Genomic DNA, 22,939 nt, shown 5'->3' with positions numbered 1-22,939 from the left:
GGGAAGCCGAGTCAACAAACAAAACACTTAAGCTCATCCTTGTAAAGACAATGCAATCGGCTAAGGGTGAATGGGATACTAAACTTCATCCTGCTCTATGGGCATATAGAGCTGCTTATAAGGTCATTACAAATCTTACATTTTTTCATATGGCCTTTGGATTGGAAGCAATTGTTCCCTTTGAATTCATTATTCTGAGTCTTCATATTGCTATCAAGCATGGCTTGGATGAGTCATAAGCAATCAAGGGGCAATTGCATAAGCTAAGCTACTTAGATGAGTTATGCCTCTGAGTAGCCTAGTCATATCGGGTGATACAGTGCAGGAGAAAGGCATGGCATGATAGGCATATCGTGCCTATGCATTTGAGGAGGGATATGCTTATTTTACTCTACAATGCTAAGCTAGGGCCTCACAAAACTAATTTCAAAATCGGATGGAATGGTCCCTAATGGGAAACTGAGGTCTTTCCCAATGGGACAATTCAACTCGAAGATCTGCAAGGGAAGCCATACCAAGCAGTGGGTTCCTTGGGCAGACATGACTCAAATGCTGATCACTTAGTCGACAATGCCTTGGCGAATTCATTTCATGCCAATCAGAGTGTCAATTAGCTATTTAGTGGCAGTGGAAGAGATGCTTGGCATGCTGACATGTGGTAGTTTAAACATTGTGGGCGCATTAATGCAAAATCATCATGCTATTTATCTGATGGGATGCCTAGTTGCTTTTTTTTTTGGCAACATTGGGTTAGGGACTCTAATCATTGTCTCCATTTGAAACCTCAATCTTCTACCACTTCCACATTTTCGTCATCTATAACAGCTTCCATCTTTCTGTCATCTTCACTAGCTTCTCCGCTTTCATTGCTCTTGATCATTTCTTGTGCTATCCAGATGTCTTCTTCACCATCCTCATCCCCACTCACTTTGCTACACAATGATCATGGTCATGGAGGAGCGCAAAGAGCCTTCTGACTACTGAAGGAGGAGAAGGGCACCCTCTCATGTGTCGCCTCCACACCCCATCAAAAACTTCAAAAATGACGTCCTCACAAGGATCCTGTAGGCCAATAAGGAGAGGCATGGGACAAAGAGTTGGCTGAAGACATTATGGACTCCTACAACAAAGAAGACCACAATGTCATCATCAATGACAACCATGTCCACCTCAGTTCACAATTGCTGAACAAAGCAAGCTCAAGTCATGCTCAAATCTTGGAAAGCTTGCTGATCCCAAACGATGCAATGTATACTTTGATGAATGTATGTATTCATCCTCACAAGGCTATCTTGTCAGCAAAACATTCAACAAGAGCCTAAGGATGACATACAGGCACTTGTTCGAGTTCATCGGGCTGAAGAGGAGCATGGGCTATGTCCCACAATAATATGTGGTGTGGATGCTCACATTGGTGGAGGATAACTTAGTCGTGGACTGGTTCATCATCTTTGAGAGGGCATTCAAACCCTAGCTAAGGGTAGTATGAAAGGGCCACATGCACTGCTAGCTCAACCCGTACCTTTGTATGCTGCAACACGGCCTCATGATGGGGTGGGTACCTTGGCCAAATGTGCTTCTAGCACTAGGTGGAGCAAGCCCATCAGGGGCCCAAAATGTCAAACACCTAGAAGGGGGTGAACAAGGAAATGACGACATGGAGTAGGAGCGGGAAGCAGGAACAAGGATATGGGCAGGAGGATAACAACCAATAGGAATGGGAACCGAGCAACCAAGATGACCAGGAGCAGCAGCTTGACAAGAGTGCCAAGGAGAGGCACAAGAGTAGGACTAGCAGAACAAGAGTGCCAGAGAGGCACAAGACAAGATGCCAAAGGGGAACAGTAATGAAGGCACATCTAAGCAGCAAAACTAGGACAATCTGGAGGGGAATAGTGATAAGGGTGCCTCCGAGGAGCCGAAGGAATGAAGCTTGAAGGGAAACAACAGGAAGGGCACCTTCGAGGGTTTAGCACAAGAAGCTGCTAAGGGGGCAGAAGGCAATGGTACGCCAGGGCAGCAAGAAGAAGAGGCTACACCCAAAGAGCAAAGGGAGGCTGAAGGTGCTGACAAAGGCAATATTGAGCAGCTCTCAGAGAAGCCATCCAAGCAACAATTCGAGTAGCAGAGGGGTGGTACAACTCTGACCACCACCATTATCTTGCCATCGTCTCCCTCGCCTCTATGAAGCCTACCCCATGCCAAACCATTTTCCCTTGATCCAATGCCAATCCAAGATGATCATCAGGATCGGGGTGCCATTGAGTCCCAGTCGCAAGTCTTAAGGGAGAACATGGTGCATGCGGCACTACCCTTAGATTATTTGGCGAACCATTGGCTCCCTCCCCAGGTACTCAAGCATGATCTCTTCTTATAGATGCAATACCAAGTGGAAATGTCAAGGCTTTTCGAGGAGTAGACAACCAATTTGAGATGGGCCAAGGCTAATTTGATGCCAAAGTGCAAAAGTCTCTGTAAGCAACTAGACAATGGGAGAGAAGTATATGATGAGGTAATGCAAAATTACTCCCAACCATAGCACGACCATATTGAGCTCAAGACCGTGGACTTTGGCAATCTCCAATGCAAAGCGGAAAGACTTAAAAATCTTGTAGCCAAGTCCCGGAGCTAGCTTGTGGCCATTGCAGAGAAGAATATCCACCTCCAACATGCATTAAAGAATACGCAACAGGTCGACTTATAGGAATACTAGGCGACTTTCCTATTAGGTGACCTAGGCTAAGGTTGTGATGCTTGAAAAGGAGAATGCCCAGATACCTCTAGCTACTCTAAAAAAATAAAGACCTGGAAGAGAATGCACATTTACACATGAAGTTGGAGTGGTACTCCAAACTCCAAACACTCATCCATCTCCTCCAGGTTCTTGACAAACATCCAAATAAACTGCCTCGCAGACAGCCACCAGACTATGATGGTTTGGATGGTCAGGCTAGTGTGCATAAACTGTCACAGCCGAGCAACCAGGTGGGCACCTCAGAACATAAATCAACTGAAGGTGGAGGTAGCTCATAGACAAAAGGTAGTAAAAGGAATCATGGCCCAAGCTCTCTTAATGCTCAACCTAGAAGGCCAAGCAGAGTGCAGGAGCACATCTACACAATCGCACTATGATTTTGAAGATGTTGCAATACAAGTTAAAATTTTGGTGGACACAAGTGATGTGGGAGTGCAGACCAAGTAGGCCAAGCCCATTTTGCCAACATAGGATCTCCCTATAGCTATCCCAGCTCTAGATGTTTTTCATCGACTTATGGGTCAGGAGGAGATGCTATATGATATCATGTCTATCGGTAGATGGAGTAAGTTGAGTTCACTGCTCCCTCACAATCTATACATCATGGTGTACTCGAGCCAGTGCAGCCCATTATATCAGTATACAACCAAACAGTTAAAGCCTTCAAAACATTTTGTCAAAGGGTGTGCCCAATGCCAACACAACAGCTAGTTGATCTTTGCTCAGATTAACCAATTGCCCAAGCCAACAATGCCCAATCTCCCTTCTTATTACTCCAAAAATTTACGGGAGCTCGAGAAGCTTACTAGGATTCATGTTATTGAGGCAGCGGTAATGCAAAATAATGTTTAGGGTTTATGTACGAAGTCAAACACTAAGTGGTATGAGAGGGTGACCTAGATCCAACACTACACTATGAATTTTGCAACGGCACTAGACATCACCAAGCTGCATGAAGACCCAGTGGTGGCTGAAGTATGGACTTTGGATTGGCTTACCAACCTAGAGCAGCCTCCCATCAATGTCAGCTCGCTATATCTATGGTGGCCACCTCAAAGGCAGTGGTATTTTGAAGCCAAACACCCAACCTCTCTTCCCCTAACCTCTACAACACATGACGCTTGCCCTTCAAGTCAACCATCTCATCCACATCCCCCACTTCGACGAAGGCACCATCATCATCGGCGACCACATGGCTTCAACCCATGAGCGTCAACGTTTGAGCAATGATTAGTCCATGCTAGTCCAAGAGGACATGGCTAAGGGTAGCTAAGGCAAAATGTAGCTCCTGGGTTAGTCTAACATGGAGCCACGAGCTGAAGTGCAGTCACCGAGTGCCGACCTACTCTAAAGTGGTGGAGTCTTGATCGAGCACGGTTTTGTAGCAAAGTTGTAGCTCTTGGGTTAGTCTAACATGGAGCCACGAGCTGAAGTGCAGTCACCGAGTGCCGACCTACTCTAAAGTGGTGGAGTCTTGATCGAGCACGATTTTGTAGCAAAGTTGAGGAGATTGCGGCATTCCCACCTATCAGTGGTAGCGGCATGATGCACTGAGCACTTCTACATTTAGAAGGCAGTTTTGTTTAGGTAGATGATGTGGTTGTAACAGGAAGAGAAGAGAGCAAGAGAGCAATGTGCCAAGTCCTCTTTTTCTTACGTGAGCTTGCTAGGGTAGGAATCTATTGAGTGAAGCTAAGTGCTCATTGCAAGGCGAGGTGGCTTGGTTGTATAAGGAACAAGATTCAATATAAGTTGATTCCATTTGTCCATATGTTTGTCTTTGTTGATGAACTGCAGTTAGTATTCTTTCTTTAAGTGTGTGTAACTCAGTATTCTCCCGTCAGGTTTTGAAAGCAGTAGTTGTAGGAGAGAAATGAGAGAGAAATTCATTACCCAAAATGGGAATGTTGTACTATGCAACGACTCCTACGAGTAGTACTTATAATGTGACAATAATTGAAAATCCACAATGCAACAACTCTTATTGGTAGTACTATGCAACAACTCCTATCGGTAGTATTATCTAACAGCTCCTATTGTTAGTACTTATAATGTGAAAATAATTGAAATTTCACAATGCACATGTGTGGATGTTTTGCAATGGAATGACAAAGGGAAGTTTATAGCTTGCAAGAATATGTACATTATGTACATACTAGTCTTAGGTCTTGACATTAACCATAATATGTGTATCCACACATTTTATGCAACAACTCCTATTGGTAGTACTTATAATGTGATAATAAGTGAAAAATCACATTGCTTATTTGTGGATGTTTTGCAAAGGAATGACAAAGGGGAGTTTACAACTTGCAAGCATATGTACTTTGTGTACATGCTGGTCTTAGGTCTTGCATCAACCATAATATGTGTAGCACCAACCACAACTCTCTCTAATGGATCGCATCCAACTTCTATCTTGTGCTAAAAATCACTTGGTTGTTTGAGCATATAAAATGACGAGTTGGTACATGTGCTATTTTTGGGTGAAGAAAACTATTGTGCATGCAAGATTGGCATCACAGCTTTCAGCTACAATAGCTCTTAGTTTTTTGGTTCTACAAAGAGTTTTTGTTGGGGTGAAAAAAGCTTCAATGTTATTTATCTTGGCATCACATCTTCTAAATTTTTTACTATATAAGAAGGTTTTCTATTCATTTAATAAGTCTCCTTGCAAATTGATTTAGAAATGTGTTTTTTGGGATGAAGATATTTGTTTAAATGTTTCTATGCCATTAATTCATCGCATTGATTGTCCATTGCTAACATGGGACTTTTCGGATAAATAAAGTGAACGTGGGTTAAGTGGGCTTAGGGTTTATAGATAGCTAACCACTAGTCATATTTTTTAACGACCCTACACTTGCAAAACTCTCAAAATGCCAAGGCCAAAAAGTGACGGCACATGGAGTGGTTAACATTTTAGTGCGAGTAGATGCATGGCAGAGTGGGTGTTCATGTAGCCAATCTTAAAATTATTTTGGGGGCAATTTTGGGGCCACGACGAGACATGCTAGTGGGTGAGATTTTGAATTTTCGGGCAGGCTCTTGCTCTCTACTAGATTTTCTTATGGCATAATGATTGCCAAATTGGGGATGGTTGTGAAACCGGCCTTAAAGTGGGTTCAAACCGCCCAGTAGCCATCACTTCCAAACTATGAGCAAGATGGATGGTTGGATGCTCTGTTGTTCACATCGGGCAGAGGTCATATTGCACATCACATGTTCATCAAATGGCTGATTGGTCTACAATGTGTGGGATAGTGGGGGCAACCAATCACAATCGACGCCCATCTTTTGTTCGTCGACCCTTACATGTCCCCCAACTATTTTTGCTTAAGTTGTCCGCAACGTATAAAGTGCATGCTCTTCATTCATCCACCTATGAAGGCAAGCCTTTACATATCATCTCGAAGGATGGCTATGGTATGATGTGAAACTAGCCTTAGGTGACATGGTAGCATTTTAGGGAGATTCCCTATGATAATGCCATCACTGAAAGCCTTAGCGGCCCTTTGCCTAGCCATCATTGCAAAAGCAATGCCCCATGGAGGCTTGCCATCTTCTACCTTGTATTTTAACGAGGCATGTACTGCAGGCAGTATCAGCCAATCGCATTAGCATCCGATGATTTGGGTGAATCAAAACAAGGCATGTACTTAGGTTTTGCAAGCAGCATCGGCCAATCGCTTTAGCATTTGATGATTAAGCTTGCAATCTTCTACCTTGTATTTAACGAGGCATGTACTTAGGTTTTGCAGGCAATATCAGCCAATCGTTTAGCATCTGATGATTTGGGCGAATCAGAACGTCTAAGCATTGCATGGATAAATAGATTCATTTGACTCAATAGCAAAGACATATTGAATGATAATGCTCAAATGTTTTGAATTAGTAAAAGACAATGAGGATAAACAACCAAGATTTTGTCTTAGCATTGAACTCTTTTAGAACATGCACACATACCTAGCTAAAATTTCACTATATAAACAAAATTGTTTTTCATCACTATCCGTTGATCACACATACCCATGCCTATCCTTATGAACTACCAAACCAAAAATCATGATATTTGTGTTTACAAGATAGCTTCTACGTAAAACAATAAAGTCATAATATAGATGCAATTTTCAAAAAAAGAAAAGCGATTCAAATCAGACATGAGAATAAACATATGTACTCAATAGATATTGACAAAGAATGCATGTACTCACCATCTATTGAAACAAAGAAAATATGTACTAACCATCTATTGACAAAGAAGGGTCACCACATTTTTGCACTAATACAAATTAGCCTTTCAAAAACAAGCATACTCACAAGAGAGCAATTTCCTTCAACTAGCATTTGCAAGAGCAATTCTTGGAGCTTGAGAATCAATAAAGGAAAATCGTGCTTTCTCCCCAAAAGGTATCCACACACATGGCCCTGCATACACATCAATATCTAGAGCAAAACAATTGAGAACCTCTATCTACTAGAGCCATTCGAAAAAAAAAAATTTGTAATAAATGAAAATGTATACTAAGAAATATGATAGAAACAAACATAGCAAGGGAAATAAATCTACCAAACTTCAAAAGACGCAATTCAAATACTATGCTTGGATTAACTATACAAAAAGAATTAAATAAACATGCTAGCTTATGTTATAGGGGAAAAATGGCCATCTACTTGGGGCATTTGGCCCATGGCCTAGCTTACATCAATAAGAAAACTCAGGAAAGACTAATAGACTTAAATATTCATTTGACTCAATAGCTAAAATGTTGACTAAAAGAAACCTTATAGCTAAAATCTCAAGATTCCAAGACGGTGCTACAATGTCAGCCCTTAGTGCTCACCCAGCTGCGACACTACATGGGGCTGTGAAACTTTCTTGCTAGTGGGGCTAGGTGAGCTCCACTACTCTGGGCAAGGATGCCCTCTTAGGGTCAATGCATACTACAATGGGCCCGCCTTCATATTTTAGTGGTCATTATATGCTAATCCACCCTCTATTAGGTGGAGCTCTAGTCTGGGTACTCAAGAGGCACAAGCCTCTAAAGTGGATTTGGGTCACATTCACAATGCCTTGAGGCACAATGAAATAGGAAATCTCTATCTGTAGGCATGTTTTCATTCAACCAATTTTTAGGAGGTTCAGGGAATATATTGTGTATAGATAACTTGCTCAATCCATAATTTATGTGTTGAATAGTGCTATATTTGAAACTGTAGTGTCATTTTTGGTTTGAAAGATTTCCTTAAAAAACTAAGAATTGTATGATTTTTAGGACAAAAACATAGAATTTTATAATTGTGATAAACTTTAGGTGCTCCTATGTACTTGAGATCCATAAATTGTCAACCTTGTACTTGAAATAATGCTTCGTATGGCCCATTGTTGTGCTTGCAACACAACAATTTCATTTAGGTTCCTCCATTCCTACTCTAACAAGACAAAATGGGAGCTTGGTAGTCCATGGATGCATACAAAAACCTATGTCTATCTATGAGCATGAGAAATGGAACATTAATATAATCATAGCAATGTTGGCTACATGTGATCTGCTTATATTGTGCTCATTTGGGTGCAAGTGTGAGCTCTAATTCAGCTGCAAAGAATTCGTGAATGTATGACGATGGCCTATAGAGCATTAGGGTGGGGGAGTTTGAATCCAACCATTTTCGTAAGGTTCCTTTGCGCACCCGGGTGTTGGAAGGTGCCCAGCCAGTCGCTCGAGTCCCTTGTCTGGGTCCTATTCTTCTCCAACTCTTCGTATAGCAAGCCGTGCCAGCCCTCCCTGAGCATGTGGCAGCTAGGCCCCACACTTTCGCCACTCACTCTTCAGTCAGTGCTCGGATGGCCATCGCATTGACCTACGTGAAAACATGCCCCCGTTGTGTAGCGAGTGTTTAAGAGAGGTCAACAAAAGAGGTTGACTAGTACAACTCCCTTCTTTGTCTCTGTGAACGCTAGGCTTGTCATTGGACTCAAACAAATGGAGGTCAATCTTTGCTAGCTTAGATGCGCTTGCTAGTGGGTGCTCACCTAGGCCCAGTAGCAAGCAATTCCAATTGTCCCATTGGTTCAATGGGAAGCTTTGGTAGCTTTATTACTATGCATTGAGTTTAGTTTGATTTGTCTTGATGGATTTTTCTAATTATTATTTTGGAGGACCTTGAATCACACAAGTGGATGATTTGCAACCACCTGGGTACTTTTGTTTATATGAATGCCATAAAGCAAGTTTGAAAATGCTATTTTGGCATCGGGTACAACAAGATCATGTATGAATGTAGCCTCTATGGTTTTAATACCATGGTTTGATATCATTTAGTAAGGGTTTTCATGGAAGAAAAAAAGTGGAAAGGTCTTCTATAAATGTGGCAAAGCATAATGATATTTCCATCTTTTGCTTCTCTAACAATCAAGACATGGAAAAAGTGGCAAGGCCTATCGTGAATGTGGCCAAAAGCATGGTGTTTTAGTTTTCTCTTCTCTAAGGTATCTGGTAGTTGCCGTTTTCAAAGGCCTTGAGGTGTGTCTCTCCTGTCAATGGCAACAATTGGCTAGGCCAGTGTAGTCGGGAGAGGGTGGTTGGTGGTTGTGCAGAAATTGACGACATGTGAGGAGGCGATTTGCCCCATGCTTCTTTGGCCTAGTCAACTTGACTCCCTAGCGCCGGCAGAGTGAGTTGCTCTTGTTGGCCAATGCACATGCAGTGGAAAATGTACCTCTAGCTGCACTCGATTTTGTTCATGTGCTTGAATAGGTTTAAATTAACGTGACTCTAGTGTGCATTTGGTGCTTGAATTCACACTTTGGAGGGAGTATCAGAGTGCCATTTTGCCTCCAACCAATAGCAGCTTGCCATGTGGCTTTGACTTTAGGCTGGCACTTTCAATGTTCCTCCAGTTAACATGTTCCTCAGCTTGAGCCAAACTATGCCACTAGAGGCAAGCTCCAGTCAGTCCGCATTTTAGTTCACGCAAGAAATTACCCTCGTTGTGCATTTTCCACCATGTGTGCACTAGCTCTCAGAGTATGTTCCCGCGTGACTAATAGCCTATTGCTACCCACGCTGGTGCAGTGTAGGTGCCCACAATTGTACCAATTCACACGTAGGGCGTGAAGTTAGGCGAGCAAGGATCAATATGAGGAGCTGTTTCCATATATGAGAATTGTGGTGCCCAAGATGGGCACCCGATAGTGGTTGGATTGAGGTGCCCACAATTGTACTAGTTCACACGTAGGGCATGAAGTTAGGCGAGCAAGTGATGAAACAAATCCCTGGGAAGCCTCCAAGGATCAGTCTGAGGAGCTGTTTTCATATATGAGAATTGTGGTGCCCAAGATGGGCACCCGATAGTGGTTGGATTGCCACTGGTGTTTAGGTCGTACGCGAATGCTTTGAAAGGGTGCAGTGTAACCCCATAGCGAGAGTAAAGGCAGCAACAGGGAAGGGTGACAGAGAGCAGATTGGGAAATGCTTGCTACAGGTCTCTTTTAAACTGCCAAGCGCTACTGAATCGATCATTTGCCGCAATGTGCAAAGAAGGCCATCCAATGGCGCAGATCGCTACTATGATCGTTTGTCGCGGTTGAAAGTGTGGGCATGCGAGGGGGCGAATGGCAGAGCTATTGAGCAGTTGTTTGCTCGTTTGACTCCAAGGAAAAACCATGGACTCCTTCAGCCACTTGGGTGCTAGAAGCTTTGGGACAAAGCGCCCAACCAATACTAGGCCTCAGTCCCTCCTCTACAGCCCTGCAGCCCTGGCTCCCAAGCACTCACCTTCAGGCTCCCTTCCAAATGTGGGAACCTAATGGGTGCAGCTTCCGTCAGTGAAACGGGGCTTTTGACTATGCGTGGAGCATGTGGGGGGGTTGCGGAGGCAAGGCCAGGGCAAGTTTGACTATGCGTGGAGCATGTGGGGGGGGGGGGTGTGGAGGCAAGGCCAGGGCAAGTAGCTAGCTGGGAGTTGGGGGATCGGAACCGAAAGGAGAGAGGAGGCGCGGGAACAGGCTCTAAGTGTGGGGAGAGACACACAAGAGAGAGAGAGAGAGAGAGAGGGAGAGAAGAGGTCAACAGGAGAGGTTGACTAGTACAAACGTTCTCTGTGTCCCTGTCGTTGCTAGTAGCAGCTCTGTCTGTGCTGCCATCTACTCAAAAACCCATCAACTCCCCTGCATCATCTCTGCCTCTCTGCCTCTGTTTCTCTGAGTAGGGTTTTCGCCATAGCCATGCTTCCCTCCCCTTCTTCCCTCCCTCCTCTCCCCCTCCTCCCTCCCTTGCCTCTCCTTCCTCCTTCCCCTCCTTCCCCCCCTTCTCCTTCCCTCCCCTTCCTCATTTGAGCTCCACACCCTCCATGTCCACCTCTCCTTCTCTCCCCAGTTTGCATTGCCGCTCTCACTCCTTTCGTCCCCTTCTTCATTCGAGCTAGCTTCCGCCACACCTTCCCAGCGCTCTCAATTGCTGTTTCTCGGGCTTGCCTCGCATCCATGCCAATGTAGGAGGTCGCAGGGTCGTTCCATTGACGGTAGCCTGCTGCCTGCCCCCTTCCGGACGTCGTTAGCTTCGGCTTCTAAATGGATGAATCGTGGCTGTTGAAGGCACCTTGTCCAAATCGGCCCTCTTCTCAGTGGTTCCCATTGATAGGTTCCGTAAATCAGGTAATTTTTCCACGGAAGTATCCTACACGAATGGAGGTGCACGTTGCATGCCGTCAGTTTTTTAATCTCTTAATGTGTGTGCCAGTGCTTAGCGGTTACTGTTTCGACATATGCAAACAATGATTGTGATGTTTGAAGGGTCTACAGCCATTATTTTTTATGCTTGGCAGAATGCCCGAGTTTTAAATATATAAAAGAACACATTTTAGAAACTTATCCAAGTGGGGAGTAATAACGGCTGTTGAAAGTTTGACATTCATTGTATGATGGGCCTAGACTATACGTCTACACAAATTCGTAGTTTTTATAGATCTATGTGTTTATAGGACTCGCTAAGATTTGGTTCCTGTTCAGTATTTGAAAGCTGGATAGCGGAAGCTGCGATAAGAAAATGCTGGACTTTGTGTCCACGCTGTGTGCTTTATGAAGAACCGTCCAACTGTCGTTTGCGGGTGCACATCCAATGCACTTTGCAAGGAAGAGGACACAATCTGGAATGTAGCATTAGTTTGGTTAAGATCCGCTTGTGTATGCCTGTCACTGGATGGCACAATTATGATCCTAACTGCCGCTCTGCTGGCCGGAGAATAGCCACGTGGCATTTCATGGGTTGCCAGGAACAGTCTTTGTGCTAAGTATCTGAATCCATAGCTTTAGTATCAGATGCTAAGGAGATTGCTATTTATTTGGCGATGTCTGTTGGCACGCTGGACACCAAATATTGGCTCAGCTTTTTGAACGTTTCTAGGTGGGCTAACTCTTGTGTGACTCGTTCCTAGTTAATAACGAAGTCTTATTTAATGAGAAAATGGAACTGGAGATCTTTATGAGCAGTTGTAAAGTTTATTTTAGAAGAGTGAGGGCCCAGTGATAATAGAATCGAGTTTTTGTACGGTTTGGTTCTGAATCCAGACGTGTGTTTATTGAGTTTCCAATGCAATATATTCTTACTCTCTGACTTTAATGTATACAGACTGAGACTGCCTCGGGACAATATATGCATCCGTATATTTCACAGGAGGTTTGTGTCATTGAGAGGACTGTCCGGCAAGAAGCAGTCTCTCCAAATTTATTGAATCTAAGCTCACAGAGTTTTCAGTCAAAAGTTGGAAGGCCAGAATTGTCAAACCCTTTGCTAGCTTTGTTGTACGGGAATTCACAGCACGTTCAATCTGCTTTTCAGCAAACCCCAGCCTCTCGCTCCTCTTTTTCGGCAACAAATCAACAGTGGTATGCAGCCAACTCGACCACTGCTTGTGAATCAGGAGGCTGGCCTGTGGCAGCATCGGGAAATTTATCCTTTGTGGGACGGGGTGCTGGTCTTGATGCTGCTGGAATCGCAGCTGATTTTTCACAGGGTGCGCAAGCACATGACTTGCCTCAAAACATAAGAATAGAAGCGCAGGGTAACATGGACTCTGTTATGCTAAGGGCAAGGGGCTTGGAGATGTACAAACAAGCTCTGTCCATGGGCAATCATGTAGATGAGGCAGAGGTACGATCGCGATGCTCAGTTCCACCATGGGTAAAAGATGAGAGGTCTCAGCGTATTCGGAGCATGCAGGCTGTGCAGCAACTCTCTCCCTTAGAGAAAATTATGCAGCCAGTCCCAGATGCGTTGTCTGGTCCAAACAATCTACATAACTGTGGAACACCTCAGTCAAGGCCTCGTGTTTACTGTTCCAGCTTGTCAGGCTCATTAATTTGTATGTTGCTTGATATTTTCTCAGAAGTTCCATGATCTGGATTATATGAATGTGCTTAAGTTCTTGAAGGGTTGCTGGGTAGAAAGGTTTGCAATGTCACAGTGTCACATACTTGTCTTTGTGTTTTCACCCAGCCAAACATATTCTTGTTTGATAATGAGAAGTAGGTAGGTGTTCTGGCTTCTCAGCTGGAAATTTGCATTTTCCTGACTCGGAAGCTTTTCTTGATCAGGTCTTGTTTTTATAACAAACTTTGTTGATGATAGGTGGCGAGTTAATTTTGACAGAAACAAAACGGCTTGGAGTGTTGTGCTCATGCCACAATTGGCTTATGTCTGTTGCCAAATTCAGTGAAGTAAGGCTTACAACTCTGCTTTGTACTATGAAAGCTGGTAGCTGATTGCCTTATTTTCAAGATGGTGTTTGGATTCAGATGAATGCTAGTGGATGCAACAAGGCCTCAAAGTCCTTTAATTTAAGTTATTGCGATTTTTCTATTTTCTTTTTTGCTTTGTGTCATGCAGTCTTCTATACCCCCTTCTTTCATTTGTTGTCCCCTTTCTCTCTTCTTCCCTCTCTCTCTCTCTCTCTCTCTCTCTCTCTCTCTCTCTTTCTCATCGTTCTGTTGGTCGTCTTATGGAAAATGTAATTTCTAAAATTGAATATAATCTAGTTTTATGTAGGTGTGCATTCATGTGTGCTCATGCGCTTGTCTATGAGTTTGTGCGTGCGTGTTGCTGGATGTGGATCTGCTATTTGTCATACTTGGATGAAATAACATTGAACTGGTGTAGTCTGGAAGGTTGACATTAGAGCAACCATATACAACATGGGATAGGTGTGTATTGCAATGTGGCACTTCCGTTGAGGGCCACACAGAACCTAGGCTTCCCTAATTGAGAGTGCTGCATTGACACACATGCTCTGCCCTTCATATTTACCTGAATTTCTAAATACCTTTGCATTTGGCTTTGCTTTTCTATTATTACTTAGAATTGTGAGATTCTTTGGATTCAAGAAGTTTGCCAATTATGAAGTTTCAAATGGAGGTGGTGGACAGTTTTTACTTTGTTGTGAATCTGAACACTATCACATTTTGACATTAGCTTCTCCTCATCCGCTTATTTGCGCAAGACTTGGTGAAGCCTGTGTGGTACAAGACTAGGGATATATATGTACATATACATATAAACACACACACACACACACACACTTTTTTTTTTTGGTGAAACCAAGATACTTATATTACGAAACTTTCATTTACATCTGGGCAGTGCTCAAAAGAGAGCCAAAGCCCTATGCATCAAAAGCAGTAAAAGAAAAGTTGAATACAAGAGACATCCAAATCTTCCTCATGTAAGGCATCATATAATGATTGCCGCAATGAGGCTCGGAAGAGCTCATATGGATGTTGAAGGGGAGAATTCAGATATGCTTGATTACGCTGGAACCAGAGGGTCCATAAGGCCGAGTATCTGATCCAGTGGAAGAAAAGAGAATACTGTGACAGAGATGCTGATAGTTTGCCATACATCCAGAAAAACCTGTAGGACCTGGGTGCTGGAAATCTGAGAGATAAGAAATAGGAGATTCTGTCTAGAAGGTTTCTGGAATGTGAACAAGATCACAGTAGATGCGGAATACTCTCAGAAGTAAGGTGACATCTTGGACAATGAGGTGAAGCTATCCGCCTTTGAGCCAATTTCACCCCTACCGGAAGAATACCAACAATACATCTCCATAAAAATAGACGTTGCTTCAATGGCATTTTTAACTTTCATATCAATTGCAATTTTCCCTTCCACCAGGCTAATGACTTGTTCAAATGCCATAGAGAATTAGCATGATGGGCAATCCAAGGAGGAGGTAATATCAATCGATAAGCCTGTATAGAAGTCAATAAATGCAAAGGCTTAGAGGAGATGCTTGTATTTGAAGACTGAAGGTGCCAATCTTGAAGCCTGTCTCTGACATTCAATGTCGGTATCGGAACCAGAGGGAGTAAGAGATCAGCAATAGCTTTCCATATAGGTCTATGATGCATCCCCAGATTGTATTGTCGACATGCTACTGGAAAAGTGAGGATATTTCCTTGCATATCTACTACATCATCAATGAAATGGATACCCATTTTCATAAGATTATAAGCTCTGATGGGTTGTTGAGCTGCAAGGGGAGAGGAGAACACAGCACTCCAATGAATACTTTCCATTCTGAGTGAGGAATCTGTAGAAGTAGGAAGGGGAGACCATTTGATGTGCGAGAGTACTTGCTTCCAATCAAGGAATTAGAAAATGGACAGCGAGGTATTTTACCTTGAAATTTGCCCAGTACTACTTCCGATGGATCAACTAGCCAATGTCCATAAGCATTTGTGGTCATCTGTCCACACAAAAAAGCCAACATAATGGACCAAGGCTGCTCTTGTTGAAAAAATGTCTTGAGCATAGTGATCTTTCTTGCCAACACATGAAATTGGATGTTGATTATATTCAAACCACCATGCATTCTTGGTGAACAAAGCATATCCATTTTGAGCAGCCGTAAAGCTTTTTTATGAAGCTTTGTTTTCCAAAAAATCTCCATGGCTTGAGACATAAAGGAGGTGAGATCTCGGGATGACCAATGTAATAGAGGAAGGTAGAACTGGACATAAGCTAGAACAATAGACTGGACAATTCGAAGCCGTACATGCAGAGGCCAAGTGGAGATCTTCCAATATTCTAATTTGTCCTGAATTTTGTTTGACACCCATGACATTTGTTGCTTATTGCTGATTTTCCAGCCAATGGGATAGCCCAAATGTCTTACTATGTTTTCCGGATAAATAATTTGGCCTGGCCATAGGGTAGCATGCCAATCACAATGCTTGAGAGGCAAGAGTTTTGATTTCTGAAAGTTGATTTTAAGACCAGCCGCCAATGCAAAATCTGAGAGGGTATCCATCAAAAGGCGAATCTCCAAAGGGCTATTCTTTGGCATGAAGAATGAATCATCTGCATAGGCCTGAGCAATGAAGGGTCGTGAACCAGAAATCTGAAGCCCCTCTAGCTGTCCAGTATCAACCATGTGATCCATATAAAGAAGCAAAGGATGTGAAGCGATGGCATATAGCAAAGCACTGAGAGGGCATCCCTGTCGAACTGAACGTTCAACAGTCCAAGACTCAGACAAATGATTCCCTATAAAGCATTGTGCAGTGGAATCTGAGTAGAGCCAATATATGACATTAACTAACTTTGGCCCAAAACCAAGTTTTGACATGATTTGAGAGACATAATCCCACTGTACTGTATCAAAAGCCTTCGCCACATCCACCTGCATAACCAACACATCTTGATCTGTATATTTTGCATATTCCATGGCAATGAGAGTGTTAAGAGATATTGTCATGTATGTGCCGTCTTGGAACAAAACCATATTGCCGGGGATGAAGTCCATCATGAAGGATATCCTTTATCTGATGTACCAACATTTTGGCAATCAGTTTGTATATGACCGGCATCAAAGTGATGGGCCTCCAGTCATCCATAGTCTCACATAGAGGTTTTTTGGGCACCAGCTTAACCAGACTATGCTCTAGCTGAGGGAAGATGTTGCTGTTGCCAGGCTACATTTATAAACTGCAGAATTGGACCTTTCAATTCAGGCCAAAAGGCGTCAAAGAATTCAACCGTCAGACCATCCCAGCCAGGGGATTTATGTTTACTCAAATGCCGAAGAGCTTCATCCAATTCCACGTCTGTAAAAGACATTTCCAGCATTGAGGCTTTTTGCAGAGAGACAATAGGAGAAACAAGTGCAGTAAATCTGTTTCGAGCTGCAACAACCCGAGGCGTAGAAAAAGATGGCTGAGAAAAAAGAAGCTGAAAATGATCCAAACATTGTTTCTCGAGCTGAGATAGAGTCTGAGTCCAAAGGCCATCTGATTTCCTGATCCTCATGATAGATTGGCTTTGTCTATTTGCATGTAAGTTCCGAAAAAAAGATTTTGAGGAACAGCCCTTATCTAGCATAGGTTTAGCTCTAGCCCTGATCTGCCATTTGGACAGCTTGCGTTTATCATTGGCATCTATTATAGAGGAAGCACAGGACAATAAATGCTGCTCAGAAGCAGATAGAGATCTTTGATGACCAAGCTGAACCAAATACTGCTTGTTTGATTTTGCCCAATGGATATGCTGTCTAGTTTCTGCCATGTACCATCTTCCATATTCCTTAATGACATTTTGAATACGATGTGTGAAAGAGGTCCAAGCAAATTCCAGATCCTCGTGAGCATGAGATAACAATGACCTGCAAGCCAGTCTGATCATTTGCTGGAATTTTTCATGTGTGAGATATATTTGATTGACCTGTAAATTCCTGACTGAGGAGAGCTGCAAATCATCCAGAGGCATACCAAAAGAAAGGGCTAGCCAAAGCGGAGTATGATCAGATAATTGTTGTGAATAATCAGTCCACATTTGACATGTATATCCATCATATTGCTGAGCATGAATGAGATAATATCTATCAAGCCTGGCCCAATATTCTGTAAAAGCATTATGATGATATGTGAATCCCATAACTGATGGGTGAGTTGCTGTCCATAAATCTGCAAATTGAAGAGATGATGTCATATGTTCCCATTGCTGAATTTCAGAGGGCAGCATATGAGATTTATGTATGGTATTGTCCGTCCAATGAGGAGAGTTGTTGAAATCACCACAAAGTAAAGCATTTGAAGACCAAGGATATTGCTTGATGGAGTTCCACATTTGAGCTCTGGAAGCTGAATTCTGAGAGGCATACAAAGATCCTATTTCAAAAATCTTTCCATTAACCATACATTGGATGATCATCCATCGTCCACTAAGATCATTATATGCTATCCAAGGTTGCAGTTCATGTCTGACTAGAATGCACAACCCGGAAAATTGCTCAGATCCTGAATAAAATATATCATATCCATAAAAAAACCCATGCTGGCCAGCAAAAAAATGCTGATTATGCTCTTGTAAACACACAACATCTGGTTGAGTTGTATTTATATAATGCCATAGAAGCCTCCATTTATTGTGGTTACAAAGGCACTGTATATTAGGAAAAACATTTAAGAGAAGCACGCATGAAGATATATACAAGAGATGATCATTCCTCCAAAAGAACGGGAGGCCTCAAGCCTCTGCCATTGCCACAGGGTCTTGCTGACCCTCAGCATCCAATTCTCTGATAATATCATCTTCTTCACAAAGGGGAAGACCTTTCTTGACTGCATTAACCCATGCCTTCGAGATGGGGTTGCTTGGAGAGGTAGAAGATTGTCCTGGAGAAGGAGCAGAGGCATCCCAATTACGAGATTGGAGTGGTCTTTGTTTGAGAGGCACCGTCTTCTTTGCAGTCTGCCATCCCTCGTGAGAAGATGTGTTATTTTCCCCTAACTTGCTTTTTCCTTTTTCCTTATTTTGAGCTGAATTGGCCTGGCTCCCTGTATGCAGTGAAGGCTTTGCTCCTTTAGCCTCAAGTTTTTCCACATATGTCTTCTGAGCTCCTTTATTAGAAGGCAGAGGGATAGCTGCTGGAGGAGGTGGATGAAGGATAGAGGGACACTCTGAAGCAAGATGCCCAAACTTGTGACAAGAAAAACAAGCTCCAGCAAAAATGCCCCATTTTAGAGTGAAATATTTCCTTCCCAAATTAACACCCTCAATCTCAACTGCAATAGAGGAGGGGGTTGGTCTATTAGTATCCCATAAGATGCAAAAACGATTCTTATTACCTGTGGGACGAGGGGGACAGATGACTAGTCCCAATGTCATGGCTAAACCTGGAAGCTCTGTTCTCATGTAATCTGGAAAATCAACCACTTCAACCCATACAGGACAGTGATGCTTGATAAGGTTCTGGTAGTCCTTATTAGGGGACCAGGGCATGATATGCACCATTTGTCGACCAAAAAATAAAGGGGACATTTCCAGCATCTTTTGTTTTGTCAGAGCATCCAAAAGATGAACTTCATAAAATCCTCGGGAAGAAAAATAGACTCCTTCTACATAGCATCCACCTAGGAGAGAATTCACCCATTGACCCACATCATTAGCAGAAGGAATTTTGCCTGGAAAAAAGATGATAACTGCAGTTTGAGAAAGCTTCTTCAAAGGATGTACAAGAGAGGGCAACTTCATTTTGTAAGTGAGTTCCGGAGCAGGTTGACTCCATTCCCGTCTACTTTGTTGAAAATCGTCATTCAACATATCAAACACATAGGAAGCATCTTCAGATGAAGGAGATATGGGGGAAGAGGTTTCCCTTGATTGTCTTTTGGGTTCAGTAGAGAGAGCTCTCTTGACATAATACTTATTTGCTTGTGCCATGGAGGCTAAGGGTTTCAAACCGATATCAAAAGATGAGGATGAGTTAGGACTGAAGCGCTGTGCGAAGGAATGGGGAGCTGACAGAACTGTACGGACGTACGGAGAACCTGAATAAACTGTACGGAATGATCACATGGTAGATCTGACAGAAAGGTACGGAACAGAGTTGCGGACGGGGCACAAAGGGGCATATCTGTACGGAAGAGTCAGGGATGTACGGACGTACGGAAGAGACGGTGAACTCATGCACTGTACGGACGTACGGATTAGCAGACGGAGCAGTACGGAGGTTTCACACGGAGTATCTGACAGGACTGAAAAACGATGGCAAGGTAGAAAGCAGCGGGATCTGTCAAGGCTGCGCAGGGATGACGAAGTCGGTTTGCACCACCGTACGGTGAGCGTACGGCGTCCGTACAGATGTACAGACGGAGAGGGGAGCTGTACGGGGACCTACTCTCTGCTTCGACCTCCTCACGCTGCTTCACCTCTCCTACACGAGATTCACACACACACACACACACACACACACACACACACACACACACACATAAAGAAAGCTACCTTCATCTACTTGCCAGTGATCTTTAGATGTATAGTAGGTCAGATATAAAGGAGTTGTTCTAGCTTGAATGCTTTTTAATATTATTTATCTGGAATGGATTAGTTATTCATGTGTTATGACATGCAGCATATGACCCCAGCTTATCTTGATTTATAATCTTCAACAACAAAGAAATGCATGCAAATGCACTGATGGCTACACTAACCACAAAGAAAGACAAAGAGACTTGAGATACTAAGGGAGTATTTTTATGGAACAAACACGATGTAAAACTTTGTTAGAAGAGAAGAGTTAAGGCCAACACTACTCTGCAGCGGAAGATTCTCCCAGAGATCACAAGACATGTATGCGGAACACAACTCAAATACATGTGCTTTACTTAAATCTAAGAGGGCAATCCAGATCTGAAAGAGTACTCAGATGTCCATATGTACCAACACCTTTAGAAACAACCCCTGAGGAAAGGTAGCACCCTCTGCAGGAAACTACTCCACCCTCTGTAGGAAACTACTATTCTTTTCCCGCCCTGCATCTCTGTGGTAGGCTTCGGCTGCTCAAGGCTGAGCACTCCTGCAAAAGTTCTGCTCTGAAGGTGTACTGCAGACAAGCTCCCTTTGCTGCACGTGTCTGCACGGTCTTCCCTGCAAGTATGGTGAAGCAGATCCCTGGTTCTTCTTGTGCCCCTCACTCACAATAGTGATCTGCATCTGAGGCTTCAAGAATCTACATATGGGGCCCTATTTATAGGGGGAAATCCCCTCCAAGCTGGCCGACTGGCCCCTACAGAGTCCAGACCAGCCAACCAGATCTGACAGACTGGTGACCAGTCCGTCAGCCAACTTTGCTTGCAGCCAACCAACTGCCCACAGACCACAGCCGACCAGGTGTATGGGTGTGCCGACTGAGACTAGTCCCTCCTGCCTATTGCAGGTCACCTGCCAGTCCCAGATCATGGTTGCTGCTACTGTATGACACCTGTACCTGCTGTACAGCCAGACTTGTTGCTGGTATCTCTCTCTCTCTCTCACTCCCTCTCTCTCCCTCTCCCTCTCTCTCTCTCTCTCCCCCCTCTCTCTCCCTTCGCTTTTCTTCTTCTAATTTTCCGCTTGTTTCTTCCTTTTTGCTTTCAAAGTTTTTGTTGCTTGGTCGCGATTTCAAAGCTTAGTAAGCACTGGGTTTACGCAAGAGATTCCAGAATCTTTCGAAACCCAGATGACAGCTTATGCTTGGGTACTGATGAGAACATAAGTGTAGCTTTGCTTACTAAATTATTTTTCTTCTTTTTGAAATTTTCTCATTTAAAAAATATTCCTTTGTTCTTTAAACAAATTTTAATTTGTAAGATTGGATATATTCTAGTCTTGTGAAGGTATGTGTTGCGCACTGATGCAGACTATGTGTATGTGCTGTACCAGCCCAGGTACCCTCATGCTTTTGACCTAAGAGTAGATCTAGGTGCTGCCCATGTGGCCGCCATGTTGCTGCCCACATGGCAGCTTCACCCCCACTTCCTATAGGTCTATCTTTGGGGGCTTCCAAGTGTAATGCTCACAGGTGTCAACCCCACGAGCTCTCCCTACAGGTCTATTCAACCCCACTTCCTATAGGTCTAACTTTGGGGGCTTATAGGTGTAAACCCCTTCTGCTCACAAGTGTCAACCCCTTGAGCTCTCCCTACAGGTGTATCTTGAGGGCTCACAGGTGTCAACCGCCACTCCCTACCCATATGCATTTTGAGGTGTCAACCCCTTGAGCTCTCTCGCCCAGGAGATCATTTGGGCTGTCATGACACTTTATGAGCGAGTTTCAGGCAGAGTCCGGACAGGATCTGGATGGACAAACGAGATCATTAACACTATCGGGGTCAAACAAGGGTGCCCATTATCACCTACCTTGTTTGGCCTCTACATCGACGAGCTCGAGACATTGATGCAAGCATAGGGTGGGGTAGGCTGCTCTCTCGCGGGCACGCTGATCCGGATATTACTTTATGCAGATGACGTGGCTCTCTTGTCTTCCTCAACAGAGGGGCTCCAGAGACCCCTGGATGCACTACAGTCTTTTTCTCAGTCTCATGATTTGAAGGTCAACTTGGGTAAAACCAAGGTTATGATCTTCAATACATCTCGAGTCGTCATGCGCGATGAGCATTTCACATTTGATGGGTCCCCTGTTGAGGTAGTTTAATCATACACTTATCTGGGGGTCGTCTTTTTCGGACCCACCTTCACCATGAGACTCGCGATGCAGGCGTGCTTGAGCAGAGGATATGCTTCATTGGCTAGACTAGAGAGAGAGTGCTTCCGCTCTCATTTTCAGGATCCACGGACCAAAGGGTTGCTTTTTGACTCCTTGGTCCGTCCTGCAGGGATGTATGTTAGCCCATGCTGGGGACCAGATTTGTCGGATACAGAGTGGGCCAGGGTGGAGCGGCTACACGTTCTCATGTTATCACGGATGATCCGTGGTAAGCCATCTATCCCTCACCAGATCATTCGGGCAGAGTTTGGGTCACCCCCATTATAGCTAGATGTTGCATTTTAGGTCATTACATATCTGTACCGAGTCAGGGAGTATGGGGATTACACATCCGGGCGTAGCAGGATACCATGGCTAGCACTGTCCTCTTCTATTGCACTTGCAGTAGGGGGAGATAAGAGGTGTTGGTATGCACGCATAGAGAGATGGTTTGCAGGACTAGGGCTCCACATGGACATACTACCTCCTTTCCAATACAGCATGGATGCTCCTTTCTCTCCCCTCCTATCACACGAGGTCAACCAGGTTATCTGTGAGGATCTACTACAGCTACACACATTCCGGACTTGTTGGGCCCGAGTGATCTTCCAGTGAAGCTGGGCTTCTACAGAGATCACTTCCTACATATCACAGCAGAGGGTT

General features: G+C 43.8%; 1 protein-coding gene across 2 annotated transcripts in view; it reads left to right on the top strand.

The window, feature by feature from the left end:
- The first annotated feature begins 10,878 nt into the window (after nt 1-10,878).
- Nucleotides 10,879-22,939, top strand: part of LOC147881764 (uncharacterized) — a 131,466-nt gene continuing 119,405 nt past the window's right edge. For both annotated transcript variants that reach the window (XM_087401250.1, XM_087401251.1), the window contains exons 1-3: nt 10,879-11,411; nt 12,385-13,117; nt 13,384-13,472. In XM_087401250.1, the coding sequence (XP_087257376.1) occupies nt 11,328-11,411; nt 12,385-13,117; nt 13,384-13,472 (906 nt within the window). In that variant the 5' untranslated portion in view covers nt 10,879-11,327. The remainder of the gene's footprint in view (nt 11,412-12,384; nt 13,118-13,383; nt 13,473-22,939) is intronic.

This window comes from Dipteris shenzhenensis, chromosome 30, assembly GCF_047967505.1.
Source record: "Dipteris shenzhenensis isolate YYH24624 ecotype China chromosome 30, Dip_SZ_1.0, whole genome shotgun sequence".
Classification (NCBI taxonomy): Eukaryota; Viridiplantae; Streptophyta; class Polypodiopsida; order Gleicheniales; family Dipteridaceae; genus Dipteris; species Dipteris shenzhenensis.
This window is presented reverse-complemented; position numbering and strand designations above follow the sequence as displayed.